Source organism: Carettochelys insculpta, chromosome 11 (genome assembly GCF_033958435.1).
Source record: "Carettochelys insculpta isolate YL-2023 chromosome 11, ASM3395843v1, whole genome shotgun sequence".
NCBI lineage: Eukaryota > Metazoa > Chordata > Testudines > Carettochelyidae > Carettochelys > Carettochelys insculpta.
Window position 1 is genome coordinate 39701864 of NC_134147.1, and position 24042 is coordinate 39725905.

The following is a 24042-nucleotide window of genomic DNA, read 5'->3' on the forward strand; positions in this document are numbered from 1 at the left end:
TGCCTGCTGGTGTTTCAGAAAAACCCTGGGGCGAGAGGGAGGGTGTATGAGAGTCGGCCCTGCAGCTGTATTGTCAGTGGCAAAACCCAGACAGGCAAGTGCAGCTCTAGTCACCAGACGGGCTGTGTATTGCCCGGTGCCTGCTTGAATGGTGTATTTGTGTGTAATGAGCCCCTCTCCCCTGCTGAATGGAGCTGAGGTAGGGGGCAGGGAATGTTGGGCCTTTAGCCCCAGAGAACAGGCCTGTCCCAGTAACTAAAGCCCACACTGGCCACATTATCCTCTGACTAGTCATTGCCATCCCCTTTAACAAGTGTGTGCTTCTCTGATGCTGGGTGTGTACCTTGTGTCCTCTGTGTGTGTGTGTCCTTGTGGGTGCCCCTGGTCACTGTATACATACCCTGTTTGTTGGCCTCCCTGAGACCCTTTCTGAGTCTTCTGCTCTGCCTTGTGTCCCCCTCCCCCAGTTCTGTGTGTGTGTTTTGTATGTGTGTTAGTGTGTGCGACCCCATGGTCCTCTCCAGACAAGTGCCCTGCTCCCCCATGGCTGGGTGGATGGGTATCTCGCTCCCCGTGGGTGTGTGGGTGCCTCACTCCCCCTGCCCCTGTGCCCAGGGGTGGGTGCGTAGTGCACCCATGTGTGTGTCTGTCCCCTGCCCTGGCAGTGGGTATCTTGCTCTTCTTCCCCATATGGGGGTTGTCTCATGCCCTGTGGCTGTCTCTCTCGTTCCCCCAGCACCCGTGCATGGATGTCCCTCTCCCCTGCCCCACATGGGTTGTAGGGTGTGTTTTGTGCCCTGGGGCTGTGTCTCCAACTCCCCCTGCACCTGTGGGTGGGTGTTTTGCTCCCCTGCCAGGACCTAGTTGGTGCGTAAGTAGAGCACCCATGAGTGTACATATCTCTCCCCTATCCCCCATGAGGACTTGTCTCTCTCCACTGCCCTCAGTGGGGGGTGGGGGCAGTGCACCTGTGGGTGGGTGTCTCTCACCCATGCCCTGCTTGTGGGGGGTGCAATGCACCTGTGCATGGATGTCTCTCTCCCCTGCCCTGCATGGTGAGTGGAGGGTGTGCGCAGTGCCTGCGGGTGGGTGTCTCCCCTGCCCCTGTGGGTGGATGGGTGGCTTTGTGGGGGCGCTGTGCCTGCGGGTGGGTGTCTCCCCTGCCCCCCGTGGGGGGGTGGCTTTGTGGGGGCGCTGTGCCTGCGGGTGGGTGTCTCCCCTGCCCCCCGTGGGGGGGGTGGCTTTGTGGGGGCGCTGTGCCTGCGGGTGGGTGTCTCCCCTGCCCCCCGTGGGGGGGGTGGCTTTGTGGGGGCGCTGTGCCTGCGGGTGGGTGTCTCCCCTGCCCCCCGTGGGGGGGGTGGCTTTGTGGGGGCGCTGTGCCTGCGCGTGGGTGTCTCTCCCTGCCCCCCGTGGGTGGATGGGTGGCTCTGTGGGGGCGCAGTGCCTGCGGGTGGGTGTCTCCCCTGCCCCCCGTGGGGGGGTGGCTTTGTGGGGGCGCTGTGCCTGCGCGTGGGTGTCTCTCCTGCCCCCCGTGGGTGGATGGGTGGCTCTGTGGGGGCGCAGCGCCTGCGGGTGGGTCTCCCCTGCCCCGCGTGGGTGGGTGGGTGGCTCTGTGGGGGCGCAGTGCCTGCGCGTGGGTGTCTCTCCCTGCCCCCCGCGCGCCCCCCCAGCCCTGCCTCCCCGCGGCTCTCCCGGCGGCGCTGCCGGGGCGGGTGGCTGACTCACGCCGCCTTTGAATGGCAGCCCCGAGCTTTATAACGGCGGGAGCGGCCCGAGCTCCCGGCTCTGCTCCTCCAGCCGCCGCCGCCAGCTCCCGGCGCAGCCCGGCCGCGGGGCACCATGCGGACCCTGCGCTGCGCCCCCCTCCTGCTGCTGCTGCTCTCCGCCGGGGACGCCGCGGTCATCACCGGGGTGAGCGGCGCGCGGGGCCCGGGGCAGCGCCCCGCCCAGCCCAGCCCAGCGCGGCCGCCCGGGGGGTGAGTGGTCCCAGGCGCCGGCTGGGGGGCCGAGGCCCGGGGGATCGGCGCTCCCTGGGGCTGGAGGAGCTCGGCCGGGGCAGGGGGCACTTAAACCACTTCCGCAGTCCCAGGTTCCCGCCCGCAGTGCTGCGCCGGGCTGCCCCCTGCCGGAGGGAGCCGCCGGCCTCCCCCAGGGGACTGGCCCGGGCGGGGACCTATGGCAGCAGCCGGCAGTTTCTTCCCCATGCCCAGCACCAGGCAGTGCCCCTTTGCCTCTGCTCGGCCTCTGCTTCACTTGCAGAAGACTCCGCTCTGCTCCCAGCTCCTTCGCCTGTCCCCAGCAGCCGGGGGGACCTCCGGTCTGCCTGAGCTTTGGAGCCCGCCTGCCCCGAGAGAGCATCAGCCAGGGACTCTCCACTTTCAACCCAGTGAAACGTGGCCATTGAGCCCTGCAAGATCTCCCCCACCACCACCACCCCGGGTCAGGCTGGAGAGAATTGGTTTTATTGGAAGGCAATCTCAGTTAAGAAACCAAGTTTTATTCAGCCCTGGAGTGGTTGTGTGGGAAACCGAGTGTGGCTTGTTAATAAGAGCACAAGAAGAGCCATAGTGGGTCAGACCAAAGGTCCGGCTCGCCCAGAATCTTGTGGGTCAGTGCCAGGTGCCCCAGAGGGAATGAGCAGAGCAGGTAGCCTAGTGACCCCTCTCTCATCTCGTGTCACCCATTCCAGCTCAGGAGAGAGAGATTTTAATGTAATGTACTTAGAGTTTTAAAACTCTACTGTTCATTCTTTTTTCCCTCCTAACTTGTCTGCCATTGTCCGATTTAGATGTTGAAAGTGTCTAATATTTGTGCAGGCTTAGTTTCTTTTAAATATGTCTTGAGGTGATTCTATTGGTTTCACCCAGTGAAATGCACCTGCTTTGAAATGTTCAGAAAACACAATGCTTTGTGTGTTATTGTATCTTTCTCCCTTTATTTTCTTTCCTGAATTGGCCAGGAGTTGATAGAGAAGTGTTCATTGCTACATTTTATTAGAATTTAATTTTGGAAATGAAAAATACATTTTTTTCTCAAATGTTTGTTGCTTAAATAGAAATTGTTAACGTATTTTAAAGTAAAAACTGTTCATTTTGAATAGTAATCTAAAAGAAATGGTATTTATATTCCTGGGAGATCTTAGAGTGTATTTTGACTACATACTGTAACTATTCATGAAAACAGATACTTCACCATTCTCCTCGGTTCTGGTCTAATCAACAGAAAGGTCCTGATCCAGCATGTTAACAACCACATGAGAAGCTGTGACAGAGCTTTGAAACATTTGAGAATTTTAAGATCTCTTTACATGAGTTGTGTTTCCAGATACACTGTCAGTCCAGTCTAAATATTTGCCATTTAAGTTTCAAACCCTAACCCTACAAAAGCTAAGAATGGTGAACAAAATAGCAAGGCAGGAGCTAAACAGATTAGAACAGGAAGGTGTATTAGAATTATTTGCTTAAACCCCCAAGTGTATTTTTACTAATTGCTTTACCATGTACTTTTGGTTATGTGAAATGCTCAAATAGCAGGTCTTGTGTGGGTCAGAGCCACTTCATCACCCATGAACGCTCATTACCAAATAAATAAAATTGTTAGTTTTTAAGATGCTATGGAGTGCTTGTTTTTTTGTGAAGCTACAGACTAACACGGCTTCCCCTCTGAGACCATAGTCCAGGGGAATGCTTTGTTTGTTTGCTTTTTTAAGGTTCACACAGCACGTGTGTGTGCTGTGGATGCTCCTCCTTGTGCAGGCTGAAGGGCTTGATCCACAGTGTGGGGGTAACTTCCCATTAACTTAAATTGGCTTTGGATCAGACACTAAATCCCAAATGAAGTCCACAGAAAGTTGGCAAAGTTTGCCGTAAGAACGTAGTTCAACATGGGCTGAAGAGCAGGAATGTTGGTAAGTAACCACAGTGTTATGGCTCAGATATGGGGACTGTTGGTGTAAGTTAAAGGTTGCAGATAAGAGAAAGTGAAGAGCTACAAAATGCATGGCCGGGCCGTTCCTTTTGTAGGATTTCAGACAGAGCAATTTAATTCTCAGAGGACAAGCTTAAATGGACTCCAGAGTAAATATTGAAGATCAGGCTGGAAAGGAATATTGGCTAACACAGTGTCTTAGAAAGCATTCAGTTTTGCTTCAGATCTGCCACCTTTACTGACACTGACTAGCACCCCACTCTGCCAGTACTCCCACTGAAATGAACAGGACTTCTTGTGGAAGAAGGTGCTGCTTAAAGTGAGCCTGGGTCCTGGAATCTGACTCAAAAAGAACAGCATGGTAGTCAAATGCACAGCCTGTTGTTCTTTTCCAGGAACAGATTTTAGGTCATGGCATGCTGTTCCCCACCTTTTGGGAAGGCCTGGCCAGCTGTACAGCTTTCACAAAACCAGGGGAATGAAGGCTGCAAACTCACCTGCATCTGATTAATTCAAAATGCACCAGCCCAAGAGATCCCAGGCTAGGCACAACTTGATTCTGTGCGGTTGTCGGGTAAGCACCTTCGCTCCCCACCTGCCCTCCCGGCCACCTCAAATGACAGATTTAATCTAACTTCGTATTTTAAAAAAGGACCAAATTCCAGAGACAGGATGACCGAAGAACGAAGAAGACGCTACTTCTTTCATTTGTTGATTTGTTTACGTGGCCCTCAGTGGGGATGTACACCCAATGCATTCTCAGACTACTTTATTCTCCGCAATGTTTTGAGCACCACTGCTAACATCTGATGTTCAGCCAGAAGAATTTATTTTGAATTGGTGGCATGACTGTAGCTTCATATTAGTGTCACCAGCCCAGAATTTGACCAGTTGATTTATTTTGTATTTTCATGGAAGTTTATAAGACAAACATTATCTAGCTGAGAGGTTCTAAAGCAGTTTTAGAGTCAGATTCGTCTTTTGGATAAGTATGTGTTTAGGCTTGTTTGTCATAGCTGTTGAGTTTATTAAATATATATTTTGTTGTGAGTGCTACACATTTTGGTTACATTTGCTGTTTTATTGCTAGTCCCTAGCCTCAAGAGCTTTTATTAAGTTACTACATGTTCAGTAAATGTGTATTTTGATGTGACTTGTGCTGTTTTGAAATGGCATAATATTTACCTGGAGGAATACATAAAGTGTCATTTAGCATGTGCATCCTAGTGTAAGTACTTAGGCACTTTTTTCTAAAATGAGTGTTTGTTCCAATCTCCCTCACATCAGTTGAGATTCCTTATGCATCATTTTCTCAGTTTGCCTGTTTGAGACAATTGATCAGAACCCTTTTTACCTATCAGTCCTGCTGTCAGATACTGGAGGGAGAAAAGAAGTCAAACTCAGCTTATCTTTGTTATGTGAAGAGACCCTCTTTACTTCAGTGGGATTCTTCACTTAAGTTGAGAATGGGATTTGGCTCTGTTTTGGTATAATTAAAATCTTTCTAAACTTTTATAATTTAAAATAAATAAACATTCACTTCTTCTTAAGTTTTTGGTTCTCCTAATGCATAAAGCAATTCCTAGTTGCGTTAGTGTTTATAGAAGTATGTCTTAAAACCAATGGTTGATGTTTACAATGTACCATGCCCTCTTCTACAGGTCACATCAGCATGTATCTGGTTGTGGACTGTTTATGCCACTCTACTCTCCTTGATTCTAAACAACCCCTTTAATTTAGATGCAGAATATGGTCAAGATAATAATCATAACTTCCCCAATTAAGCTTTTATTTTACCCACTTCCAAGAGGACTTCTGCGATAAAAGTATAATATGGCCTACATTTGCAAAGGCACTGAACCATAAAATACTAGAATTATAATCTAGAAGAAAAAGTGATTCAAAAAGTCTTAAATTCATTTATAAATTTCTCAGCCTTGGCTTCTCTCCAAGACAAGGCCACTTATCTGTTTGATACACTTTAGTCATTTTACACTTAGTCAGATTCCTCAGACCATGAATTAGGAAAGAATATCATCATGTGCTTAATTAAGCCCATAATTCAGAACAGCTTTTTGGGAAGCTTTCTGGAATGGGGGCTACCGGTATTCCAGTTTTACCCTCATGTACACATGGGAGTTGCAGGTGGCAGAGTTGATCCTACTGCAGCCTTGATTAAGACCCCTGCATAACCATGACTTGTTTAAACATACAGGAGTAGATTCTGTTGTTATAAATGTGAAATGATCCATCGTAGTTTGCAATCTTTCCCATGTGTCATAAGGTTCCCACATCAACGTGTAACTCAGACATTTGTATAAAGCCATGGACGGTGCTATTTCTGGCATGCTTTTGTTTGCCTAATACTATTTATCTATTTCTTAAACTTCAGGCTTGCGACAGGGATCTACAGTGTGGGCGCGGCATGTGCTGTGCTGTTAGTCTCTGGATTCGCAGCCTCCGAATGTGCACGCCAATGGGTGACTTGGGAGAAGAATGTCATCCTTTGAGTCATAAAGTTAGTACATTCTAATGGTGGTTCTGACCATCCCAAAACTGACAAGGCAGAAAAAAATGTGAATATATTTTGTTGTAAGTCAAACTGCATAAAAAAAAGCGCACACGGTAAAAACAAAGAACTGCGTAGTGTCGATTACAATATCCAGCAGTTTGCTCCTGTATGGAAACAGCATCAAAGGAACATACATAAAGAAGTACATTACTGTCAACATTACTCTGAAGATAACCCGAAGTTAAAAGTATTTGATAGGAACAGGGTTTTACAGTTCCAAGGCCCAACCTTGATACATTTACTCATGCAAGGAGTCCTTGATAATACAAGTGCCAGTGGCTTCATTCAGACTTCTGTAGTGACGAAGAACTATTCACATCTATTCAACATCAGCAGGCACTTGGTATGCTCATTGGAGTGTGTTCACTGATAGTCGGCATCAGTGCCAATTGTGCTCTTGCACTTAAAGATCCACTGAATCCACAAAAAACCATTCAAAAGACACCAGTTTCTGAAAAAGTATAACCAGCATTTAAGAGCTCTCATTAGAAGCTATTTTTATTAAACTGGAGCTCAAAAACATATGACTGAACATATAGCTCTGGCAGATTTTTTATTTTATTTTATTTTATTGTTTTTACAACACAACCCACACTGGAACATCTTTTCACAATAGTTAAACTTACTTGCAAGTCTAATAGCATGATGCAAGTCTTTTCCAACTATGATCAACAGCATCCACATAACACAGAATCGTACTTATAACTAAATACATTAAGCTAAGCTTTGCTTTGCTAGGGTTTAGTCCTTTCATTGAAGTTGGTGGGAGAGAAATTGATGTGGAATGGGATCAGAACCTTATATTTAATTTTCAAAGTTGTTTTACCAACAGGTTGGAGAGAATAAAGGGCCATGCCAAAGAAAACATGGCAAAGAGTAGCTCTGTGTGGAAGATATTGATTTTGGGCATGTGTGTGCTATACAAATTAACTGTACCTCTGACTAGCTGATTGTAAGCACAACTATATGTCTCTTATTCATTTTCTGAAAGTGAGGAAATACAGGACTCAGTCTAGCATGCCCTTCAATCTTCCAGTAAGGTATTAGGAACCAGTAATGTAATTTACTCCCTCTCTAGGGCGCCTTTACATTAACAGGGGGATTTAAGGAAGCCTCACTGTAAATGAGAATGAGGACCTCGTTGTTCAGTAAGTTTATCACTACAATAACTTATAACGTACTATATTCTTTAGCTGACTGAACCCGGTGGTATAGTTAATGCAGAGGACTATCCAGATCTGCTTTACAATTAGTCACTGAAATTCAGAACTTTTACAAGATTTATTTTAAACTCATACTCTTGAGCTGGCTATTGTACTTGACAGACTGAACCTGGCTTACTGCATGCTGTGAAATTAAATAGTTTTAAAGATAATTTTTTTTCCCTCTTAGGGTTTTATCAAAAATAAAACAGGGTGTTTGGGTGGGGAAGGGAGTTCTCAGGTTTTCTCATTTAAATATTTTGTGTGTGGTGACTGAGAGGCCAATAGCACTCAATACTGAAACATTTCATTTGCCTACAAGTCATGTACAAACCACACACTTCGGTTCATATTTTCCCAACCTGTTTTGCCGCTGAATTTCAATTCACTTTGCTGGGAGTCTCCTGGAAACAGGGTCCATCTCCCAGAGGATACTGAAGACATGCTGGGAGATTTGAAGGCGCTAAAAGCATCCATCAATCCCTGCAGCCTGAGGGAGGGGCTCCCATTGGCTGGGAATTGAAGCCAATGGGAACTCGGTGGGTGGTACTTGCAGGCAGGAGCAGCATGCAGAGCCCTCTGGTCCCACCCCAGGGACATGCAGGCCACTTCCGGGAGCAGTACATGGCTGGAGCAGGCAGGGAGCTGCTGAGCACTAAACATCACCTGGACCGAACTCACATTCCTCATTCCCCCCTGCACCCCAACATTCTGTCCCCAACCTCAGCCTCCTCTCAGATCCAGCACCTTGCACCTCCTCCCACCCCCCTCTTCTATACCCCATCCCCTGATCCAGCCCTGAGCCCCCTCCTGCATCCAAACTCGCTCCCAGAGCATGCACCCTACACTCCCTCCTGCCTCCAACCCCTTGCTTCAGGCTCAGCCCCAGGCCCCTTCCCCACACTCAGGCTCCTCAGCCCCAGCTCAGAGCCTGTTCCCTACAAACCCCAGTCCACTGAAAGAGAGTGGGGGTGAGGGAGAGTGAGTGACAGAGGCAGTGTGCATGGAGTGAGCAGGGGAGGGTCTCAGAGAAGTGGTTGGGCGAGGGTGGAGCTGGAGGGAATAGTGGGCCAAGGGTGTTTGGGTTTGTGTGATTAGATAGGTGGCAACGCTTGCAGGGGGGCCATCTAAATCACTGCATGCAGATAACAGTGAGAAATGCAGATGGAAAAACTAGGCCCTGGTGACTGAGGTCCATGCATTTGTTACAAGAGACTGATTTATAAAATTGGAGGCAAAGGTGACCTCATCTCACCGCCTCCATTTCAGCATACTGACAGGCACTGTTACTACCTGCTGCTGATGCTGCTTCCTCATGCCATTTCTGACCTTGTCAATACTTGCTTCCAGGTCCCGTTTTTTGGGAGAAGAATGCATCACACCTGCCCGTGTCTGCCTAACCTGGCCTGCCTGCGGATATCCCCCAGCAGATTCAAGTGCTTGCCAGAGTTCCGAAATGAAGATGTCTTCTTTTAGCAGGAGCAGTTCTTAACTGTAAACAGCCACTTCATCTATTTCCAATTTTCCTTGTTGTTGTGATGACCAAGTGATCTGCCAGAGGAGATTCTTTCTCACCTTGTAAATGTTGACAACAAACATTGAGGTACTGTGGCGTTATGGGCAAGATTTTCAAAAGGGACTTCTGATTGCAGATGCTTCCTTTTTCGGTTGCCCAAACTGAAATATCTTAAAGGGAAGTGAGTGGCAGTTACTTAACACTGTGCCCTTTTAATGTCTGAACGATGGGGCCCATACACGGAGGTATCTAAAATCATTAGTCACTTGGTAACTCTTGGCCAATATTTTTATATTTGAATAAGCTTGATTAGAAAGGTGATGGGGGAGTTACATAGAACTATAGAGTAAGGCATTGTATGACTGCCAAAAGAAGTGTATTTAAGTTAAACTTGGTACCTTTATTGTAATTATTAGAGTATTTGTAGGTTAGGTGTGTCACTCTATTAACAATTTAACCAATGAGTGTAGCTTTTACATTTTTAAAACTGTCACATTAAACCAAAGCATCTAAGTGTAAAAAGTATTCAAATAATTCTATATGTTTTAGTGTTCAAAAACCACAAAGACGTGTTACTTAAACTGGTATAAAACTTGCTGCTCATTCAAAATGTCGTCTATGTTTAAAAAGAAACCCTAAAATCTAGTCTAATGGGCTGCCTGACTTCTTGCCATGTACATGTATTAATATTGCTGTGTAAAAATTCTGTATCAGAATAATGGCAGTATATAATTTGATTTATTTTAATATTATAGCATTATTTTTGTCACTGTGGTCTTCAATTTTTATTCCATGTCAACTGCTATTCCATATGTCGCTGACCAAAATTAGCAATGTTCTGTAAAAGCAGGTCTAGTAAAGAGTACACACTTTTATATATGTCTAAAGAAACTGCACAGTTCATGTGCTAAGAACACCCTAGCCGTGTCTACACGTGCACGCCACTTCGAAGTAGCGGCACTAACTTCGAAATAGCGCCCGTCACGGCTACACGGGTTGGGCGCTATTTCGATGTTAACATCGACGTTAGGCGGTGAGACGTCGAAGCCGCTAACCCCATGAGGGGATGGGAATAGCGCCCTACTTCGAAGTTGAACGTTGAAGTAGGGCACGTGTAGACGATCCGCGTCCCGCAACATCGAAATAGCGGGGTCCGCCATGGTGGCCATCAGCTGAGGGGTTGAGAGACACTCCCTCCAGCCCCTGCGGGGCTGTATGGTCACCGTGTGCAGCAGCCCTTAGCCCGGGGCTTCTGGCTGCTGCTGCAGCAGCTGGGGATCCATGCTGCATGCACAGGGTCTGCCACCAGTTGTCGGCTCTGTGGATCTTGTGGTGTTTAGTGCAACTGTGTCTGGGAGGGGCCCTTTAAGGGAGCGGCTTGCTGTTGAGTCTGCCCTGTGATCCTGTCTGCAGCTGTGCCTGGCACGATTATTTTGATGTGTGCTACTTTGGCGTGTAGACGTTCCCTCGCAGCGCCTATTTCGATGTGGTGCTGCGCAACGTCGATGTTGAACGTCGACGTTGCCAGCCCTGGAGGACGTGTAGATGTTATTCATCGAAATAGCCTATTTCGATGTCGCTACATTGAAATAAGCTACTGCGATGTAGGCTTCACGTGTAGACGTAGCTCCTAATTGCAATTCCCAGAACATGCTTAGGTAATGTGACTTGAATAAGAGGGAATTTTCTTGGTACTCACGCATTTGCTAGGCCTGCAGCCCCTAGGGTATTTTTAAGCTTGTCAGATGTAGGGAGAATGTGATTTTCATGAAAAAAAATATTTCACTTGTCAGTGTTTATAGTAAGAATCCTATAACTTGTGTGATTTTCTCACACATGGCTGCCACTGGTAATGTATACACATACAGAAAGAGAAAAAGGGAGGTGTTCATCTTTCAATAATCAGTTTCTTTTCTGCTGGTTCATTGTTCAGAGACAAGTTTGTGGAGTTGTGTTCTGGTATATGAAAGTGTATTAAAGTGAGAAAGAACGGGGAACATTATAACCTCTTTAACAAATACCTTTCTAGGCACTGAACAATCTCACTCATTGGCTCCCCTGTCCCTACCTCTGCCCAGAGAGGAAAGTTGTGGCGTTAATGGTCCTCCATTTCCTGTGTGGAACTTGGATGGAACAGAGAAGGTCTAACCACTCAGAACTCAGAGCTGGATGCATCTCCCTGATTCAAAGCTGCCTCACATTTGTACAAGTTAGTTGCCACTCACCCCCAAGAAACTCCCAGTGGAATACTGGGTGCAGCTGAGAGCTCTAGTCCACATCATCCCTTTGTTTCCCCCTACGGGAGGTTAGTAGAGGATTTGCACATGCAGAAATGAAAGCTTATCAACTTCATTTGCGTGAAGTGCCGTTAGTGGACCAGAGAAACTGGCTCTGTCTTGGAGTAGAAGAGTGACAAGGGAGGGGTTTCTTTTATTTCTTTTTCCAAGAACAGAAATACAAGTAGGATTGAGGGTGATCTGAAACCACATGTTGTGTTCTTTTTTAAGAAGGATTCCTAAATGTTGTGAACCTGGCTTTCGTAGCTGCTACCACTACCTAGTATCAGTGTACATACTATCAAGCTCAGCTGTTAAATTAACTAACTTCATGGTACTCTAACAGCCTGGCTGTAAATATGGGCTAGCGCATGATCAGCTATGGATGATCTCAAAATATACCTGTGATGGGGTCTACCAGGCCCAGAGGCCCTCTGCTGGAGGTCTTGAGGTCCTACCGCACAGCCTGACCCAGAAAGAAGCAAAGGAGTTGTTCACCAAGTGGTCTAGAGAAATAGCCAATCAGAGAGGCAGCAAGGAACAGCCAATCAGAGAGACAGCAGAGCCATATAAAAGGTGCTGACTGGACACAACAGAAATTAGTTGCTGGTTGGAGCTGGAGGAGTGTGTGCTGCTACTGGCTGCCAGTTGCTGGCAGGGCCTAAGGGAGCAAAAGGGAGCTCCTGATTGGCAGCTGGGACACCAGCTGAATACCCTGAGGTAAGAGTGATGAATGGGTGACGATGCAGGGGCTGTGGGGAAGTGGCTCAGCAGAACTGTAGGAGCAGATGTGGTGAATTAAAGGGGACACTAGCATGTGGCTACAATTCATTGGGTCCCTGGGCTGGAATCCAGAATAACAGGCAGACCTGGGTCCCACCCCACAGGGCAGTGGACTAGCACTCAGAAGAGACTGAAAACCCCTGGAGAAGATCTGTGCTGCTGGACTTTATTGGCCCCTGACCCACCCTGAAAGGGGACTTGAACTTAACGACTCAGCTGGAAGGTGAAGCCTGTGAAAGGCCCAGAGCAGGTGAGGATATCATCTTCAGGGAGGAAGCCCTCAGGGCATGGCCCCCACCAGGGCGGAAGCTGTGTAAAGACAGTGGAAGTAATTAAAGACTAAGCCCATGGAAGGCAACAGATAAAGACAGCATTACGGGCACCCAATAGGCCCTGCTGGATACATCCCCCAGAAGGTATCTGTTACAGTATCTTGTAAGAGGCTCTTTACTAATTTCCTTTGTCAACATATTGCGCCTCAGTGATGTATAATACCGGCAAGTACGACCTCTGACTAAAGGCCTTGTTCACCGCCCACCTTTAGCACCACATCTTATTAGTGCTGCACAGATGGCTGTGCAAAAGAAACAGAAGGTGTTCAGAATCCCTTGATTCAAACAAGATGCCTCAGGAGTTTGATCTTGACAGTGTGTAACGTGTTTTCCAGCAGGCGTTAGAAAAATCACGAGGAGTGGCAGGGCCCATGAAAGACAAAAAAGGGGTTTTGTAACTGCAACAATTACCAAATGCTAGCGAGTAAAACTGTCATCATCACCATCGATCAATAAACATGGACCCAGGAGTCTGGAAGATTTTAATGCAAATCTAGCACAGGGTGACTCCTCTGTTCCGTCTCAATGGGAGTTGTGGACAAGAGCAGAATACAAAATTAGGCCAATAATGTGCAAGTGCAATGTGTATATATGCCCAATTATCTGGTAGGCATCAGATGCTTTGCATCACCATCCTAGTGAAAGTGGCCCTGGGCTTGCACATGGTTTGAATTGTAAAAGTGCACGAATGCATCTATTAAATGTTGTGACCACTAGGGTTACCTTATTTTACCTTTCAAAGAAAAAGGACATCCCTGAGAGGGAGCGTATCTGTGTCAGTATCTACCACCTATAGCCATTAGTACAATGTGAGTTGGTAGATACTGAAACAGATACACTTCCTCTTAGGGGTGTCCCCTCTTTTATATGGTAACCCTAAACCAAAGAGGGTGCAAAGATCTAGGGTAAGTCTACGCTGACCTAAAGATCGACTCATTTGGGGTCAATCTTCCAATGTTTGATTTAGTGTGCCTAATTGGGACATGCTAAATTGAACCGTCAGAGCTCTGCAGTCAGCCCTGGTACTCCTGGCTATCGTCAGGAGTAAGGACAGTCGACAAGAGTTTCTCCCATTGATCTCCCACGGGGTGGAAGGCCAGAAAAATCAATCTAAGATATGCAATTGCCGTAGCTGGAATTCCGTATCCTTGATTGGCTTTTCGGCTTAGTGTAGAACTGGCCTTACGTACAGCCTTGTAAGAGGGATGTCACTGACTTACAAAGCAACTCCTTGTTTTGTTCTGAGAGCATACAGTTCTAACAGAGGGACTGAGTCTGTTTTGGATATAGCCTGGACTGCAGATTTTGCAATCGGAGCTCGCTCTCTCTCTCTCTCTCTTTCAATTAATTCTCTCACTGTGAAATGAGAATAGCAAGGAGAGAGCTGCAAAACTGCTGGGGAGTTAGAAGGAAAGGAGGGATTTTTAAATGCAAAAGAAGCTATTAAATCTCCTAAACACAGAGATGAGTGATCCCTTCCTCGGGGAAAGGAACCCAAAATGGCAGCGGTGGTTGAGGAGGTCCTGCAAGCTGCTGTATATCTCTATTGTATGTTCTTCAGTTTGCAGTTCTTTTACATTGTTTTTCGAGCTATGGCCTTCTTCGCAGAAAGGTAATGGTTTGTTTTCTTGGATGTTCGAGACTGAATACAGATAGGAAATGCTTTGTGGTCTTGTTGCAACAAATATGAAAACAGAGGGGAAATTTGGGATCCAACTAACCACATCTACTGAAAATACACAACTTGCAAGGCCTAGTTCCATATAGGTACTACTGCTCTGGTTGGGGTCTGCTACCTTCTCCCCACCTGCTGCACCACTGGGACACCACCACCAGCCCCAGCCTTGCTCAGGTGCCCCGGTTGGGCTGGGGACAGAGCTGGAGGGGCGGGAAAGTGGGGGCTGGAGAGGGGCAGCTGGGGCCATTGCAGTGCAGGGCTGGGGCCATCGCCAGAGCTCCCTCCATCCCCAGTCCCTGCTGTGGGGCTGAGGGGAAGCCAGAGCTGTACTGCGGCTAGAGCCTTGCACAGCTTGGGAGCAACACCCCCCCCAACCCATCACAGGGCCAGGGCTGGCGCCTTGTATGGTGCAGGGTCCCCCCGGGCCTCTCATGGGGCCAAAGCCTCTACCCCGCCCCCCCCCCCCCCGAGTCCTGCCACAGGGCTGGAGTAGAGCTGGTGCTGGAGCCCTATCAGGGTAGCCCCTGCTGCGGACCTGGGGCCAGAGCTCTGCATATCACAAGAGTAGAGCCACCCCAACCCCAGCCCTCACTGCATCACAGGGCTGGGGCTGGAGCCTTGTACTGTGTGGGACCAAGGTCCCTCCAGATGTCCTGCAGGGCCAGACCCCGCCCCCCATGCTGGAGCCCTGTGCAGCATGGGGCTACAGCCAGAGCCCCTCTGGAGTCAGCAGCACCAAGTCCTGAAGAATCTGCTGCAGACTGGTTTCTCGCCCCCATGGGCTGGGGGTACGTGTGGGGGCTCTGGCAGTGGGGAATGGGCTGGGATTTGGGTGGGAGATAAAGAGCAGCAGTGGGTGGGGGGTTCAGGAGCAGGCTGGAGCTGAGAGCTCTGGGTGGGAAGAAGGGTGCAGCCATTGCCTGACCCAGGGTGACCCTCTATCCTGTTTTAGCCAGGACAGTCCCCACCCCCAGGGTGTCTCGTGTTTTGCCTAGGGGAATATGGTCACCCTAATTCCAGGGCACTAATTAACTGTTTGTTTTTATAAAACAAAACAGCAGAACTGTAGCACTTCAAATACTAACAAAATGATTTACTCGGTGATGAGCTTTTATTGGTCTTTAAAGTGCTTTGCTGGAGTACAGACTAACAGAGCCACCCCTCTGTTACTGTTTGCTTTTATGCAGAGCATTCAAAAGTACACTAGGGCCCTTTAGAGAACAAAGCCATGGTTCCTGCTGCACAGAGCTTAAAATCCACTAAAACTGCCTTTGACTTTCATGGGAGAAGACTCAGACCCCCTTTCATTTACTCCTATAGTGAGATATCTTAGAACAAAGACATGCAAGAGTGTTCCTGAAGTCTTTGGCATAGTGTTCCAAGAAGGCAAACTCAGGGGTGGAACCTCTGGCCACTGTTTATGTGCATTCACTCTTTTTTTTTTTTGTCTTCTAGAGATTTTTTTTCCTGCATCAGTAATTTTTTTATTTATCTTGTCCCTTGGTGAAGCATCCAGGATGGAATCCTGAGTTTATTAAAGTCAATAGCAAAATTCTCCTGGGCTTCAGCGGAGGAGTTTACCCACAGAGCTTGATCAAAAGTCAATGATAAAACTGACATAATTGCTGGGGGCCTTGACTCCATGTCTGTTTTATACCATGTGTATTACATTAGCAGCTAGAGAGTCCCAGCCAGAGCAGGGCTTCTTTGTGCTACTTGCTCTACCAACAAGTAGTCAAGAGCCAGTCCTTGTCTTGAAGTTCTCTCAGTCTGACCAGAAAGCAGCCCAAGGGCAGGGGAGATTTTGATCCAATATCACAAAGAGGGAAGCAGCTTGTTTGGATCATCCAGTCCCTTGCTCAGCTGAAGTGGGACCATTTCCTTCAGCTCTACATCCATGCAGACTTTTAGAAATAACAAGTGGTTGAGCATCCAGAGCTTTCCTTAGGAGACTACTACATTTTGTAGCCTAATAGATAGCGCTGTCAATTTTTTTTCATATGAAGCCCAAATTTGTCCTTAATTGCTCCTAATTATCACTCTGTGCTTCACGCTAAGTGATTCTACTTACACCCACGTACTCTCCCCTTAGTCGTATTTAGCACTGCTGTACATATTGAGCTCCCATGAATCAGTGCATCTAGGCCCTGATCCTTTGGATGACTCTTCTCTGAACTCATTCCACTTGGGCTGTGTCTTTTTGGTAATACTGTGCAAAGAACCAAACACTGTGCACCACATACAGTTTCATTAGAGATGGAGGCTTGTTACTTGTGTCCTTTCCAGTGATGTGCAGCACCCAGGAGATGTACGGCAAATATTGCTCAGCATTAGTATATAAGGCCTTATGAGGAGGGGGAGGGGGAAACCCACTTGATCAATTTCACTCTATCAAATGGCTCAACTGCTTGCCCTCCACCCCTCCTCTTAGTGCTAGGGTGACAGATGGGAAAAGATTGAATAGGCTGATGGACTGAGGTAATACTCCAGTAAATCATTCCACATTCTCTCATTGTCAAAAAGCGCCGTGAATTTCCTCCTCAGACCCCTGCCTTCATATTTTTTTTCACCTTGAAATTTTTTTTACCCTACTTTCTTGAACTGACTGAGAAGCAAGCAGTTGTGTTTGCACTGGATGACAGGTGTTCTAAAAGCATAGCAAGAAAGGAGATGGTGATTCTTTGTATGGTAGGAGCTGTCCGTGCCTTGAGAACCAATGTTTGATGTAGCCCTTTTATTGTTTTCTCTGTTTCTCACTGTTGACCTAACCAAAGACAATGGGCCAGATCACTAGTGGCTGTCACTCAACCTAGTTCCACTGACAGACTTACGTACTCCAGTAGAGGATCAGTCGCTAGAGCGTTGTTTGTTTCTTCCAAAAAAAGTCAACAAAGTATAAACACAAGATTTTCCCCTCATGGGCTATCGGTTGTCTGATAGGTTGGTGAGAGATCAGAATACCAAAACACGCTTCTTTTAAAGGAAGCCCTTACGTGTTTTTTTCTGGTGTGTTGTTGACCACCACAAGGCTGCAGGGACAGTGGAGGTGCTATTGAGCCAAACTGGAAACCTTGTACATGATGGATACCACTTGAAGGCCAGGGGTGCAGCAGCACCTAGGACCAGTATAAAAAGAGGAAAAAAAGGTCTATTTGTTAGATCACTTCAGGACATTGCAAAGTTCCTGCTGGTTTTCCATTTGAACCTCAATGAGGAGCTCTTGTGGGCCTGCCCTTGCCTTCTAACCACCTCTACCATTTTAGGCCATGGAATAAACGCAGACTGGAATATTTATAGGCCTCTGTTACCTATGACAGGAGGTTTGTTTTTGCCTTTGGAGAGGAACCTTGTATTTAATCTAAATCTTGTGCATCCTTGGAAGCAACCAAAATAGCAGGTGGTTGAGCTGAGGCAATGCAGCTGAAACTTGCTAATTCTTCAGCTACTCTGGGCAGAGAACACGGTTGCCCTTGAATAGGGTAATCACAGTAATGGTAAGAATGTGTTACCCCTCTCATGTCATATGTTTATTTTAATTACAAAATGAAATAGGCTGGCCTTAAAGACATACCTAGAAGCCAGGGCAGTGGGCTCAAGAGGAAAAAGGGCTTGCTTTCATTTTGCCCGTAGTTATTGCTCTCTGAGAATTAGTGACTGGAACGTGCTTTAGGAGCAGACCAAGAAAACTCTCCAAAAACACACTCAAGACCAACCTCCAATTTCACAAGGCTGATCTCAGCACCCAAGAGCTTTGACCTCTGACAAGATTCAATGGCAGCCCCTCCGCCACCTCAGACTGATGGACTTTGAGCACTTGTAGATTGCTGCAACCAAGGCGAGATGTGTGAGGCATGAAGCTGGAAGCAGCTCATATTTGTCTACAATTGTCTTCACTTCTGACACGTGCAGCCAGAGCTGCAAGTCCAGAACTGGTCTTTGGTGCCTCCTCAAGCCTCACGATACGTGACTATACCTTAGCCTTCAAACCTGAGCGGAGACATCACTGGTCACTCCTCTTCATGGGAATATGGAAAACGAAGCCCATGGGCCTGATCCTCGGCACGTTAGCCTGAAGGGCTTCACCTTCTCCCACCCCAGCTGACCCCCACAGTCCTCATTAAGGAAGATCTTTGCAAAGGTACAAAGTGTGCTATGACTTAACAAAGCAAAGCCTTTGTGATCTGTGTTGCAACTTGGCACACTTAGAAGCAGCAGTTTTCAAATTTAATTAGCTTGGATTGGCTCTATATCTAGCAATACTGATTAAATATACAATAATCACCTTTATTAGGTAACCTCCTGTCTTAAGAGACTGCCCAAAATTACTACTTCTCCACTGGGTACAATTCTATTCCACGCTTATTGAACAACCAATTTTTGTCACTCCCTTGAGTAGCGGCTAAGACTGGTTTCACTTTTCCTGGGCATCATTACAGTCTTTGACATTTTGAACAGTGCCAGCATCACATCATGATAGCAGCTTCCTGGCTCAAGTTCTGCATCACAATAGTTTATTTTTGCCTATGCTTTGGGAGCGGGGAGTCATACTGATCACTTATTTTGCAACATAACTATTAACATTACATAAGGGCTTCTTACACCTCTGTCAGCAGCAGAGCTGAAATGAAAACAAATAGTCTCTTGAGCTATTTTGGATTTATGCTCTTTAAGGCAAAAATATTCCATTGTCAAAGTCATGCAGCCATGTCTCTGGTCAGAAGCTCCCGTGGGAATTCTTGGTAAACACTGGCTGCGGGATGGGACCCCCACCTGTCAGTGATCCAGCTCCTGAGCTGCATGCATAATGTGTGGGAGGGAAGAACAGGGGACTGCTGTGAAGTATTTGCATTCCTTTGATCCTAGAGGAGTAGGCTGTGGGCCAGTTCTCCAATGTAAGTCAGAGCAGCCTGTGGGATTAAGCGGTTTGTGTCATGTAGCTCTGCCACACCCCTTTCTGGGATGTAGCTTTCTCTCCCTTTCTGCCTGACCTGCTCTGCTTGCTTAGAGGGGGTGAACAGAGGTTCTGCCCCTCCCGGTCCCTGCTAACGAGGGAAGCACTGACTGCACAGCCCATCGCCTACCTCCTGCTTCGCAAACCCAGTAGCCCGTACATGGCCACGCAAGGAGGGCAAAACTTTCCTGTTTTTTCCTAACAAACACTTTCCGCATCAGTACAGCCATGTTCTGACAACATCAGCCCCTCAGCATGGTAACACTGCAAGCTTTCGAGAGCATCACAACACAGCCTTGCAGAGATGAAATCCTTATACCCAGTATTTGTTTAGATTTCCGACCAATTATTTGCTTTCACATGGAGGGTGAAATGCTGGCCTGATTGAACCCAATGGTAAAATTTGTACTAACTTCACCAGAGATGACGTCACCAGGAATATCAGAAAAGAATGTGTGAATATGCCCAAGGTAGGGAATTGTTTCCAATGTAAACAAATATTTTCAGTATAATGTGGGAGCAAACTTTAATTAACCTGCCAGCATATATGCAAAAATGAGGTGTATTAATGTACATGAGTGGGGTTAATAAGATGCTACTCTGAGGTGATGCCAGTGTGTGTATGACACTGAACAATAATAATGCCCAGGAAAAGGAATGCTATTTTAATATATTGCATGAAGTACATGTGAAACAAGTAAAGAACACTAGAAGTAAATCCTACCTAAGTACATTGTTTGAAAGCAATCCTGTATCAGCACAGTCCCTTGCCTTTTAATTCACTGTATCTTTTAAATTAATTTGCAAGGCTTTCTGAAATGCCTCAGTTGTGAACACAGTACTAGCACCATTAAACTGAGTAACTCTTTTGGTGTTAGAGGATAAGTAATACGAACATCTAGTTCTTATTTATTGCCTGTTACCCAGAGACCTCAAAACACCTTTAAAGCGGGGGTGGTGGGGGGGGGGGCGTTAAATATAATTAGCCCCATTTCACAGAGGAGGAAACTGAGGTATGGACAGGGAGAGATTTTCCCAAAGTCACACAGCAGGGCAGTGACAGACTCCAAAATAAAACCCAGGACTCCTGAGTCCCAGACCACTGCCGTATCCACTCACCCACACTGCCTTGTGTGTGTTTCACATATGGTTGTCTAGTCAGACTGTCCAGTTGTTAGCATGCAAGAGTGGTATAGGTTGAACCTCTCTAATCCAGCACCCTTGGGACCTCACCAGTGCTGAATGAGAGAATGTGTTGAACCACAGGAAGTTAGTATTGTCTACCAGCATTAACACCACTTCCACTGTTTACGGGGCTCTTAAAAGGCATTTAGGCATAAATCACAGCTGAGAGCCAAGACTGATGACAGTAAACAAACTTTATGGGATCACAGAAACTTGGTCACACCCATTGTAAGTGGCTATCCAGCTAACTGAAATCATGCTGGATTATAAATTTTGCCAGATGACAGTGTACCAGACTAGAGATTGGGTTGAGATTGTTGTCCTTTCACAAGCAGTCACTCATGTGGTCTTGGGCAAGTTATTTAACTTCTGTCCCTTAGTAACTCCTCATGCAGGAGGGGCATATTTCCTGGGGACAACATGAAAACTAATTCGCTGATCTTGTGAACCACTGTGAAGGTGTTCATTACAATTATTACTTAAGGTGATGGTCTGATTTTTTTTTTTTTTAAGTACCTTTCTGACCCTTACAACAATTTCTGGAAGAAAAGTCTTCAGCTTATTGTTTCTACATTTATTTTGCTCTTCTCTTTTACTTCCTGGTAAATTTGTGTTTTGTATTCCTTGAACAGTGATTGAGTCTGACAGTTGTACATAACAATTAGTTTGTACTTGGTAGGTGTGTATAATATGTCTTCATTTTTGTCAGTCTTTGGTGTTTGATTTTTGTATTTTCTGAGCCTAAATTCTATTCCATTATGGAACATTAACGTAAATCCAAAGTAGCTCCATTAAAGTTAGTGGAGTTACTCCAGTTTTACAGCAGTAAGATCCAAATCCAGCTGAGTGTTTACTTTGAGCAGCTGGGTTAAAATGAGATTTATGAGCATTTCCATGCAGGGCGGTATTAAGAAAGGAATTTCAAGGGCAACAGCCCAAAAATATCTCCAGACCACCAAAAGTCCAGATCTTTTTGTGAGTCCTACTAAGCCTGGGCTCCTGGACTGCAGGCACTAAGTCCCTGCATGTTGTCTGCAGCTCTGCACACTGGCATCCCACTGCTGGGCTGGTGCCACATCACAACTGGGGCGGGGAGGTTCTTACTCATGCTACCGTTGCCTACAGGCTCTGCCTCCTATAGCTCCCTGGACTAATGGGAGCTGGTGGGGTGGGGGGGATGATTGCAAAAGTGTGGCAGGCAGCATGGCCTGCACTGAGCCACCTGCTTCGCCCCACACACACCAAAGGAGAACTGTCCCAGGTGAGTGCCCTGCACCCCAATCCCTGCCCTGGCCCTGAACTCCTAAGTCCCTAAACCCCTCCTAGAACCCACACTCCAACCCTGAACCTGCTCCAGTACCATATCTCCCACTCCAATCCCACACCCCTACCCTAGCTCTCTGCCTTGAGCCCCCTCCCATATTCCAAACCCCTTGGCCCCTGCCTGGAGACCACTCCTGCATCCCAAATGCCTCATCCCCCGTCAGGGCCCTCACCCCCTTGCACACCCACTCTCTTGCCCCCAAACCGCTCATTTTTGGCCCCACCCGAGAGCCTAGGGGCCCCACAGCCCTAGGCCCCGAGAAGAGTTGAGCCAGCCCTGTTTCCACACATGGATTACGTTCTGCCCTCCACCCACATCAGAATCCTTAGGCTGCGTCTGCACGGTTACTTTACTGCACTGCAACTTTCTGGCTCCAGGGAGTGGAAAAACACCCAGCTCGAGTGCAAGTTACAGCGCTGTAAAGCGTCAGTGTAAATGGGCTCCCAATCTACATGCTACCCCCCTCGCTTAGGTGGTTTACACAGAATGCTGGGAGAGCTTTCTCCCACTGCTCCTGCTGTGGCCATACTTTCCTCAGCAGCGCTTTAATTTTTTACATGTACGTAGCCTTCGATAGCACCAGGAATTGCCTACAAAACAGGGAGTAGTAAACAACACTCTTTTGTTTTAGCTAATGTATCAAAGCCAGACTTTATCACGGATGTCAGCCGCAACAGAGCCACCATCTTCAAAGAGTGCAAGCTCAGGCTTACTGTCCCCACATTGTACCTTCACGTATTGGGGTGGAAACTTCTCTGCTTGTAGTAAGACTGTCCCACAGTGACGTTGTCCTTTACAGCACAATGGTCTGATGCTGCTGTCTGAATTCCTAGACACTAACAGAACCACCATTCTCCTGGAGGTGATATTTCATTTCCACCAGACTTGACTATAGATTTCTGTTCTTGCCTCTAGTCTTGCAAGAAATGAAATCTGGCTCTTGCAAAGGCAAGAGCACTTTCAGATGACTGCCTCTTAACACTATATTTTTAAAAAGCAGCGCTCTTCCCCCAAGAATTTAGAAGCTAAGTTTAGTGGTCTGTTCATCCTCTGCCTGGCACTCCCCAAGAGAGCTTATTAAAATCAAGCTTAGAGGAAAACAATACCAGGTTTCTTATTTCTGTTAGTGTGGAAAGAGAAGATGGATGTACATATTCAAACTGTATATGTGTCCTTAAAACGTATCGCCGACTGTCACATTCTTGTATCTCTAGGAGATATTTAATGTTCAAAGTCAGTGTTACTCTGTAAAACTTGAATACAACTGAAAAGAACTACAGTAAAACAGAACAAGTAATACACAAAAGGCAATTACCAATGATATATGGATGTCTGTGGGTAAGTCTTAACTGAGTGAGGACTGTAACACAATCTTTATATTATTCCCCTCCCCTAAAAAACGCTGTATTTGCACTTGCAATTTTGAAACTGTTTAAGTTTCATTTTGAACTGATAAAGTCTGCAGTGTCCAAATCTGAGGCTCTCTTCTGGGACCACTAATTTTAACTAACATACCAAACAACTTGTAGACTCTTCCATTAAAGCTAAAACACAAACACACACACACACATCTATGCAGTAACTTTACACTCAGGAACAATATTTCTCATTTAGTGGATGTACAATAACTTTGACTTGTGTTTATAGAAATACTCTTGTGCCAATCACTGAAATTTCTTCACAAACATTAAGTCCCTTATTACTGTCATGCACGTGACTTGTTATAAAAACAATGAAAAATACTACTGCCCGATCAGTTTTATATGTGAGAGACAGCTTCCTTGACAAAGAGATGTTTTTGACTTCTGCTCTGAAGAAGGTAACTCCTGATTATCGATAAGAAACAAGGATCACATTTCCAAAAACTCAGCTAAAACTTTTAGAGAAGTCTTTACAACATAAGCCACAAAAATCCCTACACTGTTGTTAATTCAAAATAACCAAGCAAACATTATGTTAAACCAAGTAACTGTATTAAATTCCTTTGCCTACTAAAATTAATGATACATAATTATCCAGAATTTCCCCATCGTAAATAAAAGAGCAATTTCTGCACAGAAATTATTTTTAGCAGACAGAAAAAGAATTGTGCTATTTCAACCTGTCACCCATCATAAACTTAAGTCTCTTTAAAAATATTGTAGTCACTTCTGTTGGTATAAATACCTAAAATGAGACTAAACAGCAAATGTGAACTTTGTTTTTCTCCTGAACTGTGAATTATTCTCAGACATAAGGGACATGCAATTTGGTTTGCACACAAATTATGTCAAAGCACTATTCTGCCATTCTGAAA

General features: G+C 46.4%; 1 protein-coding gene across 1 annotated transcript; it reads left to right on the plus strand.

The window, feature by feature from the left end:
* Positions 1-1839: 1839 nt before the first annotated feature.
* On the plus strand, positions 1840-9428 carry PROK2 (prokineticin 2). The gene is made up of 3 exons (XM_075005677.1): positions 1840-1911; positions 6320-6445; positions 9052-9428. Exons 1-3 carry the CDS (start codon positions 1840-1842, stop codon positions 9175-9177), a joined length of 324 nt encoding a protein of 107 aa, XP_074861778.1. The 3' UTR covers positions 9178-9428.
* The last annotated feature ends 14614 nt before the right edge of the window (positions 9429-24042 follow it).

Excerpts from the sequence above, each read along its gene's own strand:
- PROK2 (XM_075005677.1), top strand. The coding sequence starts at position 1,840 with ATGCGGACCCTGCGCTGCGCCCCCCTCCTGCTGCTGCTGCTCTCCGCC. Across the intron at positions 1,912-6,319 it reads ACGCCGCGGTCATCACCGGG|GCTTGCGACAGGGATCTACA; the intron begins GTGAGCGGCGCG and ends CTTAAACTTCAG. Across the intron at positions 6,446-9,051 it reads GTCATCCTTTGAGTCATAAA|GTCCCGTTTTTTGGGAGAAG; the intron begins GTTAGTACATTC and ends ACTTGCTTCCAG.